The sequence below is a fragment of the Cinclus cinclus genome, chromosome 2 (assembly GCF_963662255.1).
Source record: "Cinclus cinclus chromosome 2, bCinCin1.1, whole genome shotgun sequence".
NCBI classification, from domain to species: Eukaryota; Metazoa; Chordata; class Aves; order Passeriformes; family Cinclidae; genus Cinclus; species Cinclus cinclus.
Window position 1 is genome coordinate 30,352,820 of NC_085047.1, and position 19,830 is coordinate 30,372,649.

At 51.8% G+C, this 19,830-nt stretch overlaps 2 protein-coding genes across 2 annotated transcripts; one reads left to right on the forward strand and one right to left on the reverse strand.

Moving 5' to 3' along the window:
• Positions 1 to 2,353: 2,353 nt before the first annotated feature.
• Positions 2,354 to 3,855, reverse strand: RBP5 (retinol binding protein 5). Its single transcript, XM_062487417.1, has 4 exons — positions 3,780 to 3,855; positions 3,350 to 3,528; positions 2,791 to 2,892; positions 2,354 to 2,407 (listed from the first exon to the last, which is right to left on the reverse strand). The coding sequence occupies exons 1-4, from the start codon at positions 3,850 to 3,852 to the stop codon at positions 2,354 to 2,356; spliced, it is 408 nt and encodes a 135-aa protein (XP_062343401.1). The 5' UTR covers positions 3,853 to 3,855.
• A 778-nt stretch (positions 3,856 to 4,633) lies between these two features.
• CLSTN3 (calsyntenin 3) lies at positions 4,634 to 19,583 on the forward strand. The gene is made up of 18 exons (XM_062515551.1): positions 4,634 to 4,868; positions 7,575 to 7,697; positions 8,672 to 8,867; positions 9,349 to 9,557; positions 9,863 to 10,012; positions 10,658 to 10,843; positions 11,466 to 11,735; positions 12,009 to 12,121; positions 12,201 to 12,363; positions 13,422 to 13,478; positions 14,268 to 14,425; positions 14,609 to 14,757; positions 15,224 to 15,450; positions 16,548 to 16,718; positions 17,312 to 17,457; positions 17,579 to 17,714; positions 19,108 to 19,325; positions 19,410 to 19,583. The coding sequence occupies exons 1-18, from the start codon at positions 4,634 to 4,636 to the stop codon at positions 19,581 to 19,583; spliced, it is 3,081 nt and encodes a 1,026-aa protein (XP_062371535.1).
• The last annotated feature ends 247 nt before the right edge of the window (positions 19,584 to 19,830 follow it).

The following is a 19,830-nucleotide window of genomic DNA, read 5'->3' on the forward strand; positions in this document are numbered from 1 at the left end:
GCTTCACGGTGGCATCCTCACTTCCCATAGCTGCATGTCTCAGCAATATAGTGCTGTTGGGTAAAGTCACCACCTGACTTAGACATCACACCTATAGCATGATTATGAAAGAAAAAACTGAATTATTAATGCTGGTAGTTACTACCTGAAGCCCTAGAATATGTTGCAGTATTATCCCCTGTGATTATCATTAGTGTGGACCACATCGAGGGAGTATGATTCTCATCTATGGTTCTGGCACAATCAGATTCTCCCTGAAGAAGAGAGGCTGTCATGGATACATGATGGCTGGCAATGAGTCAGAAGCAATCTACTTGGCCTATCACCTCATAGGCTTACAGGGAAAGTACATGGAAGGCTGGCAGGCCAGTGGAAGAGTCTGGCTAGTCACCTGAAGGATATAGTGTCTGCCATCCAACCAGAATGTAGGCTCAGAAGAGAAGAGTTTGTACCAGCCTGTGGTGCAGGGTCTGGAATGATCACGCCGTCTGGAAGATACCAGCCTGGACATGGTGAAGTGGGCTTGGTGTTGGGCATCAGAAGCAGCTCAGAGGGTGTTCTAGTGGCATGGAAGAGTGCAAAGAGGGCAACAGTGGAACCAGCTCCAGCTGCTGTCTGCCTTCTGCAAATTCATGATACAACAAAGATCACGTACATGTTCCGTAATGGTAGAAGGAGTGGTGCGTTGAAGAGGTCTGCACAGAGCAGACAAACTGGATGGCCTGGCTCTGATTGCTCACTGTGTTTGATTGTGACACTCAAATTGTGCACTGTGGACACTGACAGGGTGCTGCTGCCTCCTATGTCCTAAGTTACAACTGTAAAGAGTCAGAGGTTGGCACTATAGGCACAGCTGCCGCTCCCCAACCCTTCGCTTATCACATGTTCTGAAGTAATGCTTTTCTCATGGCACTCATCTTTGCAGTTCCCTGAAAAGAAGCTCTTCAGAAAACACTAATTTTAAATTAGCTGCTGGCAGAAAAAAAAAAAAACAACAGCTTTTTTCAGCTTATAAAGGGCTTATATTAAAAAAAAATCTGCCAGTCTCTTGGTTCTCTGCGGTGTCAGTATCTGCATGTTTTTGTGTGCCCTTCCCTTCAACCTTTTGTTGGGCGGCAATCACAAGTATTTTTCAGAAATAACTGTCTGTGGATTCGTGCCCATCCAATCAGGTGTCCTAAAGAACACCTCTCTTTGTGACACGGGTCTGGCTTTTCAGGGTACCTCACCTCCTTTGGTTCTGCCCCTTGGTCTCCGATTGTAGATAGCTGTGAACCAGTGGAGCTACGGTGGTTGTGAGGAGACCCTGCTAAGAATGCCAGAAGGAATGTTGGGGCTAGGGGTAGCGGCTGTGGTTTCTTATCCCAGAAAGAGATTCTGACCCATCCTCACCCATGGGACTTTCTCAGGAATGCAGTGAACATGGGGCTGATTACTCCAGCCCTCACACTTCACACCACCACATGAGAATCCTAGACTCTGAAGGACAAGTTCTGTTTCCTACCCATCCTACTTGAGGATCCCAAGAAGCTGTGGCTGCCCCATCCCTGGAAGTGCTCAAGGTCAGGTTGGATGAGGCTTTAAAACAACTTGATCTAAGTGAAATGTCACAGAATCACTTCAGTTGGAAAAGACCTCCAAGATCATCAAATCCAACCTTTGACCGATCATCAGCCTTTTCAATGAGACATGGCAGTAAGTGCCACATCCAATCATTTTGTGAAGACCCCTGGGGATGGTGACTCCACCACCTCCCTGGGTAGTCCATTTCAATGCTTGACAGTGAAGAAATTCTTCCTGAATTCCACGGCAGGGGGGCAGGAGAAGGGAAGCCGGGAGCTAAATGATCTTTAACATCCTTACAAACCCAAACCATTCCACTATTCTATGATCCCTGGAAGAATGCAGCAACCTCAGAGGACCAGAGAAGAAGACAGGTGGTGGCTGCAGAAGATGGAGCAGCCTGAGCTACCCTTGTCCACCAGGTCACCGACAGCCCCCGCTCCATCCCCGGTGGGCATCGCGGGGTTCGGCAGGAGGAGCGCGGGAGGTGCGGGGGCCGGGCCGGCCGTGGGGCAGCCCCCGCCGAGCTCCTCCCCGACCGCTCTTATTCTGAAAGGAGCCTCCTCGAAGCCGGCGGCCGATCCCGCTCCCCGCCCCGGCCCATCCCGCTCCCCGCCTCCCGCTCCCCGCCGGCCCGGCCCGGCCGTGACCCCCGGCCGCTGCTGGGCGGTGGGCGAGGCTCAAGAAAACACGCTGCTACGGAGGGGCTTGGCTCGCTCGGGTCTTGTTTTCTTTTTCTTTCTCGCACTGGAGAGCGCGGGTCCCGTCCAGGCATCTTTGCAGGGAGCGCTCACTTCACCTTCTGGAAAACCTGGACGCAGACTTCGTCTTCGGCAGTCATGCGCTGGGAAAAGGGGCACAAAAGGGGAGTTTAGGTTGGATCGCCTCCTGTCTCTCCCCAGTTCTGCCAGCCCTCCCGCTGCTGGCTGGAGCCTCGCAGGCCACACGCTGAAGCGCTGCCGACCCTCCCAAAGCCCCTGCGGGTCTGGCTGCAGGGCACGGAAGGGACGTCGCCTTTGTTGGGCTGTTTAACTTTTGAGTTTAACTTTTAAACCCTGGAGGCGGATGTTTGTGTGAAGCGGTGGCTGCCCCTGCAGAGCCGGGGATAAAGTCTGAGAGAAGGTGGAAGGAAACTGCAGGGCTGGCTCAGAGCTAGCAGCACCCACACTGTGTCCCCCCCACTCGCTGTGACTGGGATTTTGCGAGCTGCACTGGACCCCTCCTCACCAGATGCAACTGGTCTCCCTCCAACCAGTGCCTCCAGCCTCGGTTCCTCTTCTCTCCCAGCTGCTCACACACCAGCTGATCCCCGTCCCAGGAGACGGTGGTCTGAAAGGAAGGAGAGGGAAAGACGCTGTCCTGAGACAAGTGGATCTGGCCGATACATGTTTCCAGCGATGACACTGGCTGTTCCTCTCTGACAGAATTTCAAATGCAATCCCTGATCTGGTATCTCTCTAGTGGTTCCTTGGGACAGATGGTCTTTGTGGGAGGTGAATGACCCTCTGGCTTCCAAGTGCAACAACAGAGTTCTGCCAAGTGGGCTGACATTCTATCTTTTCAGGGCTTTGCTCCAGAGGACAATATCCTTCAGATCCCAGAGAACTGGTTTCTGGCTCTTTGCAGTGAGTGATTTACTCATAGAACCGCTTACTCCTGGACCTGCAGGGGCATGCCAGCTCTGGGCTTGGTTCTCACCTGGTTATTGAGTCAAAAGCTGAACAAGTCCCTGAACTCTTTAGCACGCCCCAGGTCACTGTGAAACTGCACTGCTTAGGTTCCTCACCTGGCACTTGCGTCCATCCACAGGTCCCAGGTCTTCCTCAAACTGGACTCCCAGGTCAAAATCCATAACGTAGTCCCGTAGGGACGTGATAGTGCGGATGATCATGTGATCTCCCGTGTGGATAATCTCTTTGTCCGGCTTCAGTAGGCAGACGAGCTTTCGCAGGACCACGTTGATATCTAAAGGATGAGCGAGAGGTGAGATGTGTGGGCGACCTGGGCCCCTCCTCCAGTAGAGCTCCTCCACTCCTTTAGCTAAGGAGCATCAGCCATAGTACCTCCTTTCCTCTACTACCACAGCGCAAAAATAATGGTAGAAGACAGAAGGACCAGAGGGTTCCCAATTCCCCTCCTCTTCCCCCTTTACAACTCAATTTTTTGGAGACAGAACTAAAGGCGAGGAGGGAGCGTGATAGGGAGGGGAGCGTTACCTAAAGCCCGCAGGTAATTGTCCATGTTCTCTTGGGAGACGAAGCGGTAATAGCCGGTGAGGTTGGGAGGCATCCCGGGCAGAGGGACGCGGCGGACGGAGCGGAGAAAAGAGCGCAAGCAGCCGGGCAGGCGCGGAGCTGGCACCGAGCTGGCTCGCCGGGCGGGCCGGTCGCTCTCCCGCGGTGCGGGAAGCGCTGCGGGGCGGCCCGATTCCCACGCCCCCCGCCGCAGTAAGAGTCCCCGCACGGGGGGCGCGGAAAGAGCCGGGACGGCCCCTGCTCCAGCATCTCCGCCTCGGCTGGGCAGGACGTGGCGACGGCGGGTCACCTCCTCACCCTCCGCCCTCCTCAGGGGCTGCTCGTATTAAACTCTGGTCTTACAGCCAGCGGCAAGGAATCCTCCCTCTACGGCCCTTCCTCACACCGTGACGCCGGTGGCTGCGAGCGTCGTCGGAGCAGCGCCCCGGCCTGCGCTCCCCACGGCGCTCCCCGTCGAGGAGAGGCAGCGGCAGGCCGGCAGCTCCGCCCTGCCGAGCCCGAGCCTAAGCCCGGGTTCCGGGTGCGGTCTGCAGCCTCTCGCCCTCCTATTCCCCCGATCTCCACGCCCTCCTCGTCCCTCAGCAGCCGCCCCGGTGCCGATGCTTCTCCGCTCCCCGGGCAGGCCGCCCGCAGCCGTCGCCGCGCTCCGCGGACCGCCTGTCCCGCAGTGGGGAGGCGAGGAGAGGCCGGCACGCCCCACCTGCATCCCTGTCCGGCATCCCCGTCCCGCATCCCGATCCCGCATCCCCGTCCCGCGGCACCTGGCGCGGCGGCCGCGCGCATTGGCTGCGCCCCCCCCCGCCGCCCGTGACGTCATGCTGCAGTGCGGGGCGGGGCCGGGCGGGGCGCGGAGCGGAGCGGAGCGGCTGCCGGAGGTGCCGCCGTCCCTGCGCGCCGCCGCCGCCGCGGGAGCGAGGGCGTGGGTCCTGCCGGGACCCGCCGCCGCCGCCGCCGCCGCCGCCGCCATGGGCGACCCTCGGCCCCGCGCCGCCGTCCTCCTCCCTCTGCTCTGCCTCTGCGCCGCGCTGCCCGGCAGCGCCTCCAACAAAGGTGAGCGGCGGAGCGCCGCGGGCACGGTCCCGGGCGGCGGCGGGCGCTCCGCTGGGACGCACCGGCAGCCCCCGCGGAGGGGCTCTGGGGGGACACGTCGGCAGCGGCTCGTCCATCCGCCCCCGCGGTGGCGGTGCGGCTCCGCGCTGCCCGCCGCCTTCGCCCGGCACGTTTTTGTCGGGGCATCTCCGCGGTCCCCGGCGGCCCCGGTTCTCTTCGCCCCTTCGGGCGCCCTTATGCCATCCCATCCCCATTCTCTACTTCGTCCATCTGTCATCCTATCACCGACCGCTTTTTTTCTCCTTTCTTTTCGTCTCCTAGGGCTCCCCTCGCGTTTTCCCCTTTTCCACCCACTTGTGTTGCTTTTGTTTAGTTATCACTGGGTGGATTTAGATTCCCATCCCTTCCCTAGCATGCTGAGAGAGAATATGTTGGTTCACCACAGACCCCTGCAGTTCATGAAACACATTCCCTAGCTCCATCTTCCAGTCCTAGTCCATCCATCTAAAATCTGTCAATAGGAGCTGTTTATGTATAGTTATGCGTTAATGATGTGGGTTGAATTTATGTGTTTTATGTGCTAGAGATGAAAGACCCCCAAACCACCCCAGCACTACAGCTATGATGTTCTGAATGCAGATGTTCTTTGAGCACGTAGAGTGATGGAGAAAGATGTAGGTTTCTAGATCTGTGGCTGTAGAGGCAAGCGTGAGAGATTCATCCGAGGGGAGCCAGTGTGCTGGTAATCTGACAGGATGGGAAAATCTATAAACATTTGAAGGACTCTGGGATCATCGGGGAATGTGACACCTTAAGGTGCTGTCCGTGCCTTGGAAGAGTCAGGGCTACAGGGCGGGTGCACCGCAGAGCTGTGTGTGTGCCCTGACATTGGCAGGGGCATTTATTTGTTCTGCACTGCTTCCATGGGGCTCAGTGGCAAGGGAAGGCCCCTTGTGCTCTGGATTCTCCCTCTCCTTTGTGAATTTGCACTCGGAAACATCTACCCACTTTTGGCAAATTATATTAGATTGACGGGAGCTTTCTTGAAGCTGGTAGGAGTCTGTATCCTGGTAGGAGTCTGTATCCTAAAAATACTCCTAAAATGTTTTTCTATTCTCCAACAACTAATTTTCCGAGAAATCAGATTGGTGATTCCCAAGTTGCAGGTGGATGCAGCAAAGGATTTATCTCTGTACAATCAGCTTGTTACCCCAGCAACAGGGCACATTTGGCATTTATAGCTCTGGATCCCCACCTCAGTGGTGTGGCGCATGGATAGAGCCAGAACAGAATGGAATCCAGTGGGGACAACGGAGGGGCAGGGGGAGATGCGGGCACTTGCACACAGGGAGGATTCCACCTGCATACTGAGCAGGATGGATGCTTCTCTGGATTTCCTACGCAATGCTTTTTAATCTCAATCAATACGGTGGAGAAGTGCCAACCCACGCTCTTCGCTGCCACACCAGGCTGGATCTGCCCGCTCGGCCCCGCTGGGACATCCCCTCGCTGACCTGTCACCCTGCCTGCTGGCCCCCCAGCCACCCCTGGCAGCAACCCCTGGCCCCGAAATGCACAAGTTCTTGGTTGCACAGGATACTGCCCCTTTTGAGTCAACACATGAGGCCATGCCAGTATGGCCTTTCAGAGGACACTGTGCTGCAGAGGATGGATTCAACGTATTGGAAGTAGTGCCCTTGAGGGGAATGGCTCTGTATCCTACTCCCCACCAGCTCTGAGCCATGCTGTGCTCAAAGTATTGCCGGGTTGTAATAAATCTTGGCCTCCAGGGGGTGGGAGAGTGGGGGATTATCTGGGAATGGGGGTTGTAACTAGGCCATGTAATATAATCTCTGAGGCCCATTTGGCAGGGAGTGGGCACGGGGGAGGGGTTTGTAATTTGTAATGATTTTTTTTCCTCTCTCCCCTCCTATCCCCTCCCCTCCCCCCCCCACCCCTTTATTTCTCCCTTCCCTGCCCCGAAGCCTGTGTGATAAAGATTAATTTGCTATTTCTGGGCCTGTGACATTTTTCAGAGCCTCCTGCTGGCTGCTGCCTCCATGCCAAGCCTGGCTGGGCTCCAGCCAAAGGGATTAGCAAGGAGGGGCCAAAGGAATATGGTGCTCACCATGGAGTGGGAAGGGAAAGAGCAAGGGACTCTCAGAATAGGTTGTTACGTGCATAGGACGGCTGACTGAAGGTGTACCTGGGCATGTCTCTGTAGGTCCTGGGCCTTAGTCTAGAGGGTGCAAAGCAGAAGTGACAATGGCTGCATTGTCCCCTGGGGTACCCCAAGAGAAGATGTAGGCTGGATCCTTTCATTATGGCTTCATTGAGTTAAAGGGTTTAGTAATTGGAATCTGTCTCCAGGCTGAGGCTACTTCTGCCTCTTGAGTTCACTTTTTTTTTTTAAACTGCTCCAGCTTTTCTGGGCACCCAGATGTCTCTCCAGGTATTTTTAATAAGATGGTAATGAGGACACAAGAAGGAACACGTTGCTTCTGAAGAGGTCTCCCATGAGTAGAACTAAGTAAAGATAACTTTTTTTCTCCCAGCCTATTTTAGATGTCTTTATTTCTAGAGAAGAAGGTGGTGAGGGGCCGTTGTTACTTTCCAGGGGGTGAAATTCTTTTCTTTTCTTACTGAATCTGCAGTTGGTGGCTAATACATTCCTGTTCTTCATCCCTTACCCCAAATCTGCCTCAGCAAACAAGCACAAACCATGGATTGAAGCCGAGTATCAGGGCATCGTCATGGAGAATGACAACACCGTCCTGCTCAACCCGCCGCTGTTTGCGCTGGACAAAGATGCCCCACTGCGCTATGCAGGTAGGTGGGGATCAGCTCTGGCAAGGGTGGAAGGCAGGGACAGGCTTAGGGAGAGGCAGGGACACAGTGACATTCATCCCTGTGCTGGATCCTACCTCTCTTCAGGAAACAATCACCTCCAAACCTTGTTCCGGAGGAGGTCCCTAGTGAAGTCTGGAGGCAATTTGGGCACAGCTTGATTTAGGATGCTGTGAGCTGTTTCCTTAGGGAAAGGAACTGAGGGTGGAGCCAGCTACTTTTTTGACGCAGTTCTGCTATTTTCAAAGATCACATGCACAGTGCTGTGTCTGTGAGCCCTGGAGAAAGCTGGTAGGGCACACTTTACTGGCAGTGCTACATCCCCTCACAGTGAGCACAAATCCTCAGAATAACAAGCGATGCTTTCAATGGTTGTATTCCTAGTGCTTGCTTAGGCCATGCCTGGAGTTTCCTCACACATTCTTCCTCAGCTTTGGGAGAGTAAATGTGGTCCTTGTGAGTTGAATTTTGGGGCTTAGGTGACCCTATCTGCAGTTCCCTGCGGTACTCGGCGCATCCTGCATGTGTGGGTGGATGAGACATCACGGATCTTCATGCTCTGGCTATCTGCAGTATATGGCCTGTTTTGCTTCCCTGAGGGATGCGGAGGAGAAATAAGATGCTCCCCCAGGACTGTGGCTGTGTAGCACTAATAAATGTAGCTTGAGCCTTGTAACCTTCAACCTTTCGTGATGCTGGTCGGGACTCTTTGCCATGGGAGTATTCTCCAGTAGATGGCAATCTGCACCATTAATGGCTGTAATTGCTAGGCTGTATCCCTAGCAGGAAGAATTCCTAGGGAACCAAAAACTGCTTGAAATGAAGGATGACAACGGGGGAGAATGGAAAATGTAAGTTAGAAAGGAAGAAAATATGGGAAAGGAAAGCAAGGGGTGTAATGTGTTCTCCTCAGTCCTTTTATTTCTCCCCTTCCTCTCTGTTTTTGTGTGTACCAGGTGAAATCTGTGGCTTCAGGATCCATGGGTCAGGGGTACCTTTTGAAGCTGTGATCCTGGACAAAGCTACAGGAGAGGGGCTGATCCGGGCCAAGGAACCAGTGGATTGTGAAGCACATAAGGAGCACACATTTACCATCCAGGCCTATGACTGTGGAGAGGGACCTGATGGAGCAAATACCAAAAAATCACACAAGTGAGTTCACGCAGACATTGCTGCATGCTACAAAATGTGATCTGTGACAAAAATGCAAAGGAAGGTTGCTGTGGAAGCACTTCCTTTTTGCCAGGAGTATTTTTCTCTAGCTGTGATATTGGAACTCAACATGCTAAGATGACCCAAAGAGAAATGTTCACTGACTGTCACATGAGCGAATGCAGAAACGAGGGCTGTTTGACAGCAGCTTCTAAAAGAGGTGTTTTACATTGCTGCACATAGGTAGGAGGTCCAGATTTCATTGTTACTACTTTTGCTCTTTCTGGTCGGTTGGAAACCATTGTCCAAGCACCCGTGTGACAACATTGCTGCACTGAAATCAAGGTGTCTTTCCTTGTCCTTGCTTTTGACAGCTGGAAATCGGAGTGGCGCCCTTTAAAAGAATGACTTACTCTGAAATTTAGGTGGTGTGTGGCTCCTAATCAGCCCATCAGTTCTTACTGATGTCTCTCTGCATCAGGGCCACAGTGCACGTTCGAGTAAACGATGTGAATGAGTTTGCTCCCGTCTTTGTGGAGAAGCTGTATCGCGTGGCGGTGACGGAGGGAAAGCTGTATGACCGCATCTTGCGTGTGGAGGCCATCGACGGGGACTGCTCACCGCAGTACAGCCAGATCTGCTACTATGAGATCCTGACCCCGAATATTCCCTTCCTCATTGACAACGACGGTAAGAATCCTCACCCACCTTGTGCACATCGCTCCTGTTTTCCTGCTCTGCTCCTTCTCTCGCAGCCCCATTTGAAGGCGGAGCTGTGCTGTATAAATTTTCCAGCACTGCTGATCTATCCTGGTGAGACCAGCAGCATCCATTTTGTGGGATGCTATAACCTGTTACAAAGTGACACTGGGCAGAGTGACTCAACTCTTTTTTGGTTGTTTTTGTCATTGATCAAAGATATGAGTGATTTTTAGAAAGACATATTTGAGGAGACTGCTTGTCCTCTACCTTGATCCCTTTGTTTTGCAAACCAGGGAACATTGAGAACACGGAGAAGCTGCAGTACAGTGCGGATCGTGTCTACAAATTCACAGTGACAGCCTATGACTGTGGGAAGAAGAGGGCTTCTGATGATGCTGAAGTGGAAATCCAGGTGAAACCTACCTGCAAGCCCAGCTGGCAGGGTATGAGACCTCCAAACACATTTATCTCTTCTCTTCGCTTTTGCTCAGCTACTACTCCGTCCTGCTCATCACAAATGTTTGTATATACACATACAAATTTGTGTGCCCATATATATGGTTCAGTTCTGGCACCAACCCATCTCCATCAGGGGACACAGCAGATGTCTTAAGTCTGTTGCAAAGCCTCTGAAAGGTAAATTCTAACATTGGAAAATCATTCCTTGGATTACTGTGAACTGCCGTATGTTTGATAAGGCTCATAGACTCTATTGACCAAAGATTGTTTTTGGGGCAGCTCTTCTGGAAGGTATTTGGCTTTTCCAGTGGTGGTGTGTTCCTCCAGGTTCACCTTAGTCAATTAGAATTAAGGGGAGCTCAGCTAAATACCTGCTCTGCCTGGTAGGAGAAGCTGACCAACCACAGAGTGATGATACACCAGTATGAGCTGTAGAAGCTGGGACCTTGGACCCCATGCTTCTAGGAAATCTTTCCATACTTTGATGCCAGCTGTGTAAAGCTGTGTTTCCAATGTGGAAAAGCCAAAAGTTTGGACTAGTCCATAGATGCCACTTGTGTGTATGCCAGGTATTCTGGCCCTGTGTCCTTGGCAGTTCCTAATCCCTCTCTTTCACTCCTTTCCATTAGGCTGGAACAAGAGGATTGAGTACACCCCCGGTGCGGGCAGCCTTGCGCTGTTCCCCACCATTCACCTGGAGACCTGTGACGAGCCTCTGTGGAACATCCAGGCCACGGTGGAGCTGCAGACAAACCACGTGGCCAAGGGCTGTGACCGGGATAACTACTCCGAGAAGTCACTGCGCAAACTCTGCGGTGAATTGGTTCTTTCCTGGGCTGAGGGCTGCTGTGGCACTACACCCTGCCCCTCCCTCTGGAGGGTCTCACTGTGGTAGCTGAGCCCCACACAGCAGAGGTGCCGGGGGACGCATTCCTCACATCTGCTGTGGTCACTGGGGTGGGAGGACACCGAGCTTGTGAGTTAGTTTGAGGGCCAATGGGTGTTCCTGCCCATATCTCATGGAATTGTGGAATGGTTTGGACTGGAAGGAACCTTAAAGATCCGCTCGGTCCAACGTCCCTGCCAGAGACAGGGATACCTTGCACTAGGCGAGGTTGCTCAGACTCTCATCCAACCTGGCACTGAACACTTCCACAACTTTCTAGCTTTATAAGGGACTACCTGTGCTTTCCTTGCTGGGATGCCAGAGATTTCTGTGCATTGTCCCACTATGCAGAGCCTGTGAGACTTGGGTCAGCACTGAACAAAAGGTCACCATTCTTCTCCAGACAGGAGAAAGCCTTTAGGCAATTCCTCATCTCTCTGTGCACTGAGACATTACAGTGAGGCTTCCACTGCCCACTTAATCTGATCCCCAGTTCTCGGGCTCCTTTATTCTCCCATGCCAACATTCCTGACCCTCTCCCTTCTTGGCAGGGGCTGCCTCAGGAGAGATTGATCTGCTGCCAGTGCCTAGCCCCACAGCAAACTGGACAGCGCGGCTCTCGGTGCACTACAGCCAGGACAGCAGCCTCATCTACTGGTTCAATGGCAGCCAGGCTGCCCAGGTGCCTGTGGTGAATGGACCGAATGGCCACGAGGGGCTGAGTGACCACTTCACCCTGTCCGTGTGGATGAAGCATGCCGTGGTTCCTGGCAAAGGCAGGCGGGAAGAGGAGACGGTGATCTGCAGTACAGTGCAGAGCGGTGAGACTTCTCCTGGGGTGGTGACACTTCTGCCCACTGCCTCTTAACTCCTCAGGGGGAATTGTCCCCGCAGGGGTAAATCTCAATGTTCCGAAGCAGGACTTGGGCAGGGGTTCCTCCTTAGGAGCACAGCTTCTTCAGGTGTCCCTTTTCCTCGGAGCACTCCTGCCTCCTTTGAGCACATGGTGCAGAGTGCCAGCGTGGGCTTCTGGGTTCTGGCTAGTGGGACTGCTCGGAGCGTGACACGTAACTCCCTGTGCTTGTCCCTGGCAGAGGATGGCTACTCGCACTACTCTCTGGCTGTGCACGGCTGCCGGATTTCTTTCCTCTACTGGCCGTTGCTGGAAAGTGCAAGGCCTGTGAAATTCCTCTGGAAGCTTGAGCAGGTGAGGGCGGGTTTGCATCCCCTCCATGTCCCTTCTCCTCCTGCCCTTTGCTGACAGCGTGCTTGGCTGTCTGCCGCAGGTCTGCGATGATGAGTGGCACCATTACGCCCTCAACCTGGAGTTCCCCACGGTCACGCTGTATGTGGATGGCGTCTCCTACGACCCTGCCCTGATCCACGACAATGGCCTCATCCACCCGCCACGGCCGGAGCCTTCCCTTATGATCGGGGCCTGCTGGGCTGGTGAGTGCCCGCTTCCCAAACCACGCTCTTCCCAGCTGGGAAAAAAGTGGGTGGAGGGAGACCCAGAAGAGGTGAAAGAAACACTACCTAATACTAAATGATGCAAACCACACTGCAGCCATCTTGCCTCCTTGGCACCAAAGCTAGTATGGCTCCTTCTTTCCTCATGGACAAAGGTAATAACAGCTCAGGGAAAAGTGTCCCTGACCGCTTCCTGGACAAAAAACATAGAATATACAATGGATAACCAACTTTCAGGCAGTGGAGAGTTAAAACTCTGTACCTCATTCAGAGAAGCACTGGCTTTTCTATCAAAGCCTTTCACCAGAAAGCAGGCAGTGCAATTTATGCTGCTGATTGTGTTGATGGGGATTTGTCTGTCTTGAGGGTCTATATGAAAAAGTCATAAATCTTTCTGTACAGGAATTGGGCTGAAAGAGAAAAATCAGGTTACAAACAAAGTTAGGCCACTAGTAGATTAACACCTCTTCTGTGGAGATGCAAGGCTGCATTTCTCAGATCCTTCAGTTCTCCTGCTAGACTGAAGCAGGACAGAACTAAAGGAAGTTGCCTACTGCTTGCCTTTACTCCAGCAGAAATTTCTAGCAAGATCAAATCTTTGCTGTACTGCTTCTTCTCTGAGGTCAGAGATCTTCCCACAGCTCTTGATTGGCATTTTGCAGACCACCGGTATTGATCAGCTTGGGACCCTCTGCTGGAGCTGTCTGAGTTTCTAAGGGATATTGAGAGCACAGCTTGTTGTGAACAGGGCTAATTCCCAAAATAGGTTACACTGGGGAAGGATTGAGAAACTGCAAGCGCTGTAGTTTCTGCCTTAAGTCAGTTACTCATCCTACAGTCTCACCATCTGCTTTGTGAGAGGACCTCTGCCCTCTCTCATCTGCGATGGGCTGCCTCTTGGGCTGAGGGGTGCTCTGCTTGGCACAGAGCTGTTCTTGTGGACTGGCCACTACAGGCTCTTGTATAGATACTTGCCTGACCCTGAAACTAATATCTTCCAATGTCCTATTAGTTAGCTGGATGTTCTCCTTTTGCAGAGGAGAAAAACAAAGAGAAAACCAGAGGAAGTGAGAATGCCACTGATTCTGTGCAAGGTAGGGAAAAGAAAGAAGATGGGTCTCTTCCCCTCTTGACTATGCATGACTATCCCTTCTTGCATGGTGCCTTCCTCATGCAGCTTCCCCAGTCCTGTCCTGCCACCTCCCACTGCCTTGGGAGGCAACCCCTTATTTGGCAGATTGGTCCTTGATACCTTGGTACCTGTGGAGCATGAAAAGGCTGATGGAAGGACTGCAACCTGCTTTGAGAGTTGGAGTATGCTTTTTGTGTGGAGAAAGAGTACTCATGCCTGATCATTAAAGCTGTTCTCTGAAGAACACAATAGCCATTAGAGACATCAGGAGATGTCACCTCATCCCTAATTATCTGTGGAATGTGTAGTTTCTTTTACAAGCCCTCACAGGAAGCAGAGTGAGAAGGGGACAAGAAATTGTTTCCATCTGGCATTCAGCAGTTTGACAGAAACTTCTCTATGCTACCCACTGTTCACTGCCCTTGCCTTTTTCGTTGGTCTGTTTTTCTCACTTTCCCCCATGTGGAATTTCAAAAGTTTTCATCTCCTGTCTTAAGCATCCCCTGACTTCTTGTTGTCGTTGCTTTTCCATATCCTGTGCACCCTTCTGTCCCTCTCTTACCTCCCTTAACATCTGTAATATCCCTTACATTGCTGCTCTTGTCTTCTGCGCTTTTCCATTCCCCCATGCCCCCCCTCTGTATCCCTCTACCTCCCTTACCTCTTCGTGGCCCTCACACTGTTGCTTCTGTGGTTTTGCTCTCTTGCTCACCATGTCTCTCACACCCTCCACCTCCCATGTTTCCCTCAGGAGATCCTCTGTCGATACACCACTACTTCCATGGTTACTTGGCTGGCTTCACTGTGCGCCCTGGTAGCTTGGAGAGCCGGGAGGTTATTGAATGCCTGTATGCCTGCCGTGAGGGGCTTGATTACAGTGACTTCGACAGTTTGGGCAAAGGGATGAAGGTATGCCCATCTGCCCAGCTTGCATGGGTCTCCTCCACTCTTCCTCCCCAGCCTTGCTTCCCAAGACTTTGCCTGCTCCCCCACCTCAGACAGCTCCCCACCTTTCTCCTATGTGTCTCTCTCAGCCTGGATTCCTGTCATTTGCCAAGGAACCATGAGTATTTTCTTTTCTTCTACCTCTAGGTTCATGTGAACCCCTCTCAGTCCCTGCTCACCTTGGAGGGTGATGATGTGGAAACCTTCAACCACGCAATCCAGCACGTGGCTTACATGAATTCACTGCGCTTTGCTACCCCTGGGGTCCGGCCCCTCAGGCTCACCACTGCTGTCAAGTGAGTGGGCAAACCAGCACCTCTGGCTCAGTTCAGCAAGAGGGTTGCCTGTCTTTTTGACTAAAATTACACTGACTCACTTTGTATTTTAAAATATTTATATTTTAAGATGGTCTCAAAATGGGTAAAAGTCTTCCTGAAAATAAATGATAAATTATCCAATATCCAAATGGATACTGTAGTACTGGTTCCTAGTGCCTATGCAGAACTTCTGCCTCAACTCGCAGTGTTCCAGGAATGTGGACTGGTTTTAATTTTCTCTGTGTCTGTCGATGTGATCAAGCCACCAGATCCCAGTGGTGTCACTCCTACCACACATCTCTGCCTTGTGCAGCAGGCTGTAGGAAAGCTTTAGGAAGACTGCTGGGAAAAGGATATTTCCTTCCCTGGAAGTAATGGGCAGGAGGCAATCTTTTATGCTTCTGGAAGCTTGTGACAACTGATGTTTTCTACTGCTCTCCTTCAGGTGTTTCAGTGAGGAGTCCTGTGTCTCCATTCCTGATGTGGAAGGCTATGTTGTGGTGCTACAGCCTGATGCCCCCCAGATCCTGCTGAGTGGCAATGCCCACTTTGCTCATCCTGCATCAGGCTTTGAGGCTCCAGAAGGAATTCCCCTGTTCCCCAACCTCCAGATCACCTGCTCTATTTCTCACCAGGTGGAGGCCAAGAAGGAGGAGAACTGGCATGGTACCGGTGAGTGGAGTACAGGGCAAGGTGTAAGAGACAAACTGGGAAGACCTACAAGAGTCATAGTCCTGCAGAGGAAGTAGAGCCTCTATAATTTCACCCGAAAGTGAGAGTTTACAAATTTAGAAGCAAGGCACATTGTCTGTCAATATGTAGGCTAATCGCCTCTTATCCTTTTCTGCTCCTCCCTGTACTTTTTCTATCCACTCAGTTCCTTTGCCTCATTCTCTCCTAATTCTTTCCCAGGCTGCTCATTCCTAATCCCTTTTGCATTTTACCTACGTTTCCCTTTATTGAATCCAGTGCTGGATGGGTATCCTGCCTGTTACTCTCTCTACTCCTGCACTTACTTCGTCTAACCCTACTTTCTCCTGCTTTCTTTTCTTACTTCTTGCTCCCTTCCTTCTTTTCCTGCCTCACTTATTCCTGTGAATTCCCCAGTCAGTTTCCTCACACCCTACAGAACCATCCTGTTCTTCAATTTCTTTCCATCATGCTCAGATTATTTCTCTGCAGTCTGTGCTCTATGTGTCCATTTACTTCTTTCTTATCTGTTTTGGTAATGGGATTTTTTGCTCCTACTTCTCTGTTTAGAAGCTTTGCCTTTCCTCATACAATGATGAGTTCCTTGACTTAAGAGCAGATTGCTCTCAATCCTGCTGAAAGCAGTTAGTTATTGAATGTGGTTGCCATTTTAAAGAAGATAAGATCTCAACCATGGTAACCAACAGTGTGAGACAGGGAAAAGCTTTCAAAAGCATGCAGGGCCTGGGAATGTGTGAGTGTTGTTCCTAATTTGCACACTGTCATTGTCAACAAAATCCTTACAGCCAAGATGTGCTATCATGAACCAGACTGATAATAGTATGTTGTTCCAAAATAAAGTGACTTTATTATGTGCATAGATAATGTCATTAGAACCATCCTGCAACAAGTAATTAGACTGACAGTGATTTTACTTAAGGTCAGTGCTAGGTGGAGAAGCAGAAGTAATTACACGTGATGTGAGCACTCTTAGGTAAGCAGGTACCCCTCTGAGTAACTCCTTCCTTCTCTGGTGACTGTCTGGCTTTCTGGCCATATCTTCTTTCTGTTTGTCTAAGTGACAGACACGCGAATGTCAGATGAGATTGTGCACAACCTGGATGGCTGCGAGATCTCATTGGTAGGAGATGACTTGGACCCAGAGAGGGAGTACCTGTTCCTGGATGGGGCTCTGCTGCAGCAGCGGGGCCTGGAGCTCGTTAACACCTCTGCCTACCTGACCATCACCGGTACGTCCTCTCCATGGTCACAGCTACCTAGCTGTGCCTCTGTCTCCGACTGTCAGGCATCACTGGGAGAAGCGCTTGACATTAGGATGTGTTGGTGTACTTTGTGACACTGAGATGTAACCATTCTTGAACTCCTGGCTTTTGGAAGTCACAGACCATTTCCTTGGGGAGGTGGCTTTTCCTCCAGCAGAAGGTATTGGGACATGCTGTCAGCTCTCACCCAGGTTTATATCACTCCTCCTGACTTACTCCTTGTAAGGGAGTTTGGTGTTCTCAGGTGTCAGTAGCATTTTGCATGACATGACAGGGACAACATATCCCACAACCTGTGGACTGGTACAACACTTTTGTGCTCTCCAGAATTTAACAGGGCTGTTGCTCTCAATCCTTCCTTCCCTTCCACTTGTTTTAGTGATGCAAGCAGGGATTCCATCAGGTCCTTTGCAGCCAGCTCCCTCTCTGAGCCCTTCCCAAAATTAACAAACCCAGCATTGCTTTGGATCCCTGTGTAGCTTCTAGTGCCTGCAGGGTTAGGATGCCAGGTGACTTTGGAGCAGAACCTTCCTCACCCCACCCCTCTCTTCTTGTCTCAGGCGTGGAGAGCATTGCAGTTTATGAGGAGATCCTACGCCAGGTCTCCTACCACATCAACCATGGTGCAGCCCTCTATGAAAGGAAGTTTCACCTGTCCTGCACTGAGATGAATGGGCGCTACTCCAGCAATGAGTTTACTGTCGAGGTACGAGACTGATGCATGCACACAGATTCTTCTGCATGCAAGGGGAGGATGTGGTGCATGGGAATGCATAGAATGTGCCATGGACACAGGGTTGAGTCCCTTCACTCTGGTCTTTCTCCAGGTGAATGTTCTCCACAACATGAACCGAGCTGCTCATCCTAACCATATTCTGAGCTCCCAGCAGTTTGTGCACCGGGGCCATCATTTACCTGCAGAGCTGTCTGGGCACAGTTTGGCAAGCACCCACAACAACCCAAGTATGTAACGTCATCTTTTGGGTTTATTCCTTTAGATCAGGATGCTGATTTTCTGATATCCTGGCAGAACCTAGAGTAGAGGATTCCTCTCAGGCTCCCTGCACCCATTATCAGGTTGTCATTATACTGTCCTGTTCCACTCATTGTTAGCTGCAGTTGTGGACTGCAAGTCTTTGTCAAACTGTATTTAAGAGCATGCTGCAACAATCCTCCTCTTATGGGATATTATTTTCTTGATGTAGAAGCAGACTGGAATCTACACCTCAGAGGGTCTAAAAAGAGTAACTGTAAGCGAACCTCATTCATGCACCTTGCTAGGGTGCTGTGTGGGCTTGTGTAATCTCAGAAAGAAGCTTCGACAGCAGGAGAGGAAAGTGAGCCAAGACTACCACTGCTCTAAAGAAAGAAGTGGGAGCAGGTGGTGGTCAGCAAGGCAGGAAAATCCAGGACATGGCACTACACAGACAAGAGGAGAATTTTTGTCCCCAAAACAGAGGAGAGAGAAGTCTGAAAGCTGGACTAGATGTTTGTTTGTGTTGGTAGCCTTGTGCCTCAGGCATGACCACACTCCAGTCAATTCCTTCTGGGCTGTGAAAGCTCCGGAACATGTTACAGACATTTTGGTTCCCTGTCATAGGGAACAAGCAAGGCACCTTTGAGCTAGCTTTTGCTGCAGCTTCCTGCAGTAGCTGGTCCCAAGCTGGTCCAGTCCTGCAGCTGGCACTGCAGAGGCAGCCTGTACATGCGCCAGCCTTTGCCTCTCCCTTCCCCAGCTCTGTCTGATGGCAGCAGCAAACTTGTCCCTGCTGAGCAGAGCCATAAACAAATTAGTGGAAGGCCTAGATGGATTTTGCAGGGAAGGTAGTTATCTGGGGAGTTAAGGCTCAGTGTACAGGTCTAAAACAAACACGTGGGAGTCGGGCTAAGGGTCTTCGATGAATTTCAGGTTTTCTACTGCAGAGAAGCCAGGCTTTTGCCACAGCATTAATTAGAAGTCCATAATAGCATTCATATCTGCTCCATGTGCAATGAAGGCATCTTTTGGCTTCTTGCTTTCTCTACTGCTTGCACAGAAATCACACTTTCTGAAAATCATCCTCGAGCCCTTAGAGGCTGTCCCCAGCACACTTTTCTCCCTCCCAAGAGCAGGATACAGATATATTCTGTGCAACATATTCTGGTCAATTCTGCAGATGAAGATGTGCAGAGTTACAGGCCAGGCTGACATCACAGGAACTGCCTGTGCCCAGGGGCACAGACAAATTGGGCTATGTTCCTGCATAGACCAAAAACCCAAGCTCTACCCAGGCATCTCAGTTCCTGCACGTCAGGTTGGAAATGCATGTTCCTGTGACAGACTCTAGACACGACTTCTCGCTTTCTTTCTTCAAAGTGGTCCCCAGTGCTGCCACTGTCATCATCGTGGTGTGTGTGGGCTTCCTGGCACTTATGGTGATCCTTGGCATCCTGCGCATCCACTCCCTGCACCGGCGGGGAGTGGGGCAAGAGGTCCCCGGGGCTGCCGAGTCAGGGCACACCAGCACTGGAGGCAAAGACAGCGACATGTTCTGGGACGACTCAGCCCTCACCATCATCGTCAACCCCATGGAGGTGAGGAGCAGCTGCTGTGGCTGGGGCTGGGCGGGCAGCTGGGCTGGCAGACCCTTCCCCTCACCCCGTATCTCACCTCTGCAGTCGTACCAGAGCTGTCAGGAGAGGGCAGCAGGAAGTGTAGAGGGCAGAGCTGGCGAGGGCATGGAGGATGATGATGATGACAGCACCGACTCGGAGACACCCGACTCCCCGGACAGCAGTGTCATGAATGACCGGCACATCATTGGCAAAAATGACATCTCTCACCGCTACTAGGAGCTTTAAAACACCCGCCCAGTGGATCCCCCCAAAACATATGGCAGGAAGGAGGAGGTGTCTTACTTTCAACTTCTTTCCTCTCCCACCGTGTACACATGTGCTCCTCCCTCATTGATCATTTCTGCCTCCCATGTTCCGTCATCTTCTGCCATTCTCATTGTGGACATTCCCCACATTATTGACCCCCCATCTGGCTCTCCAGAAACATGTGTTAGGGCACTTACACATGATGGTGGCACGGTTC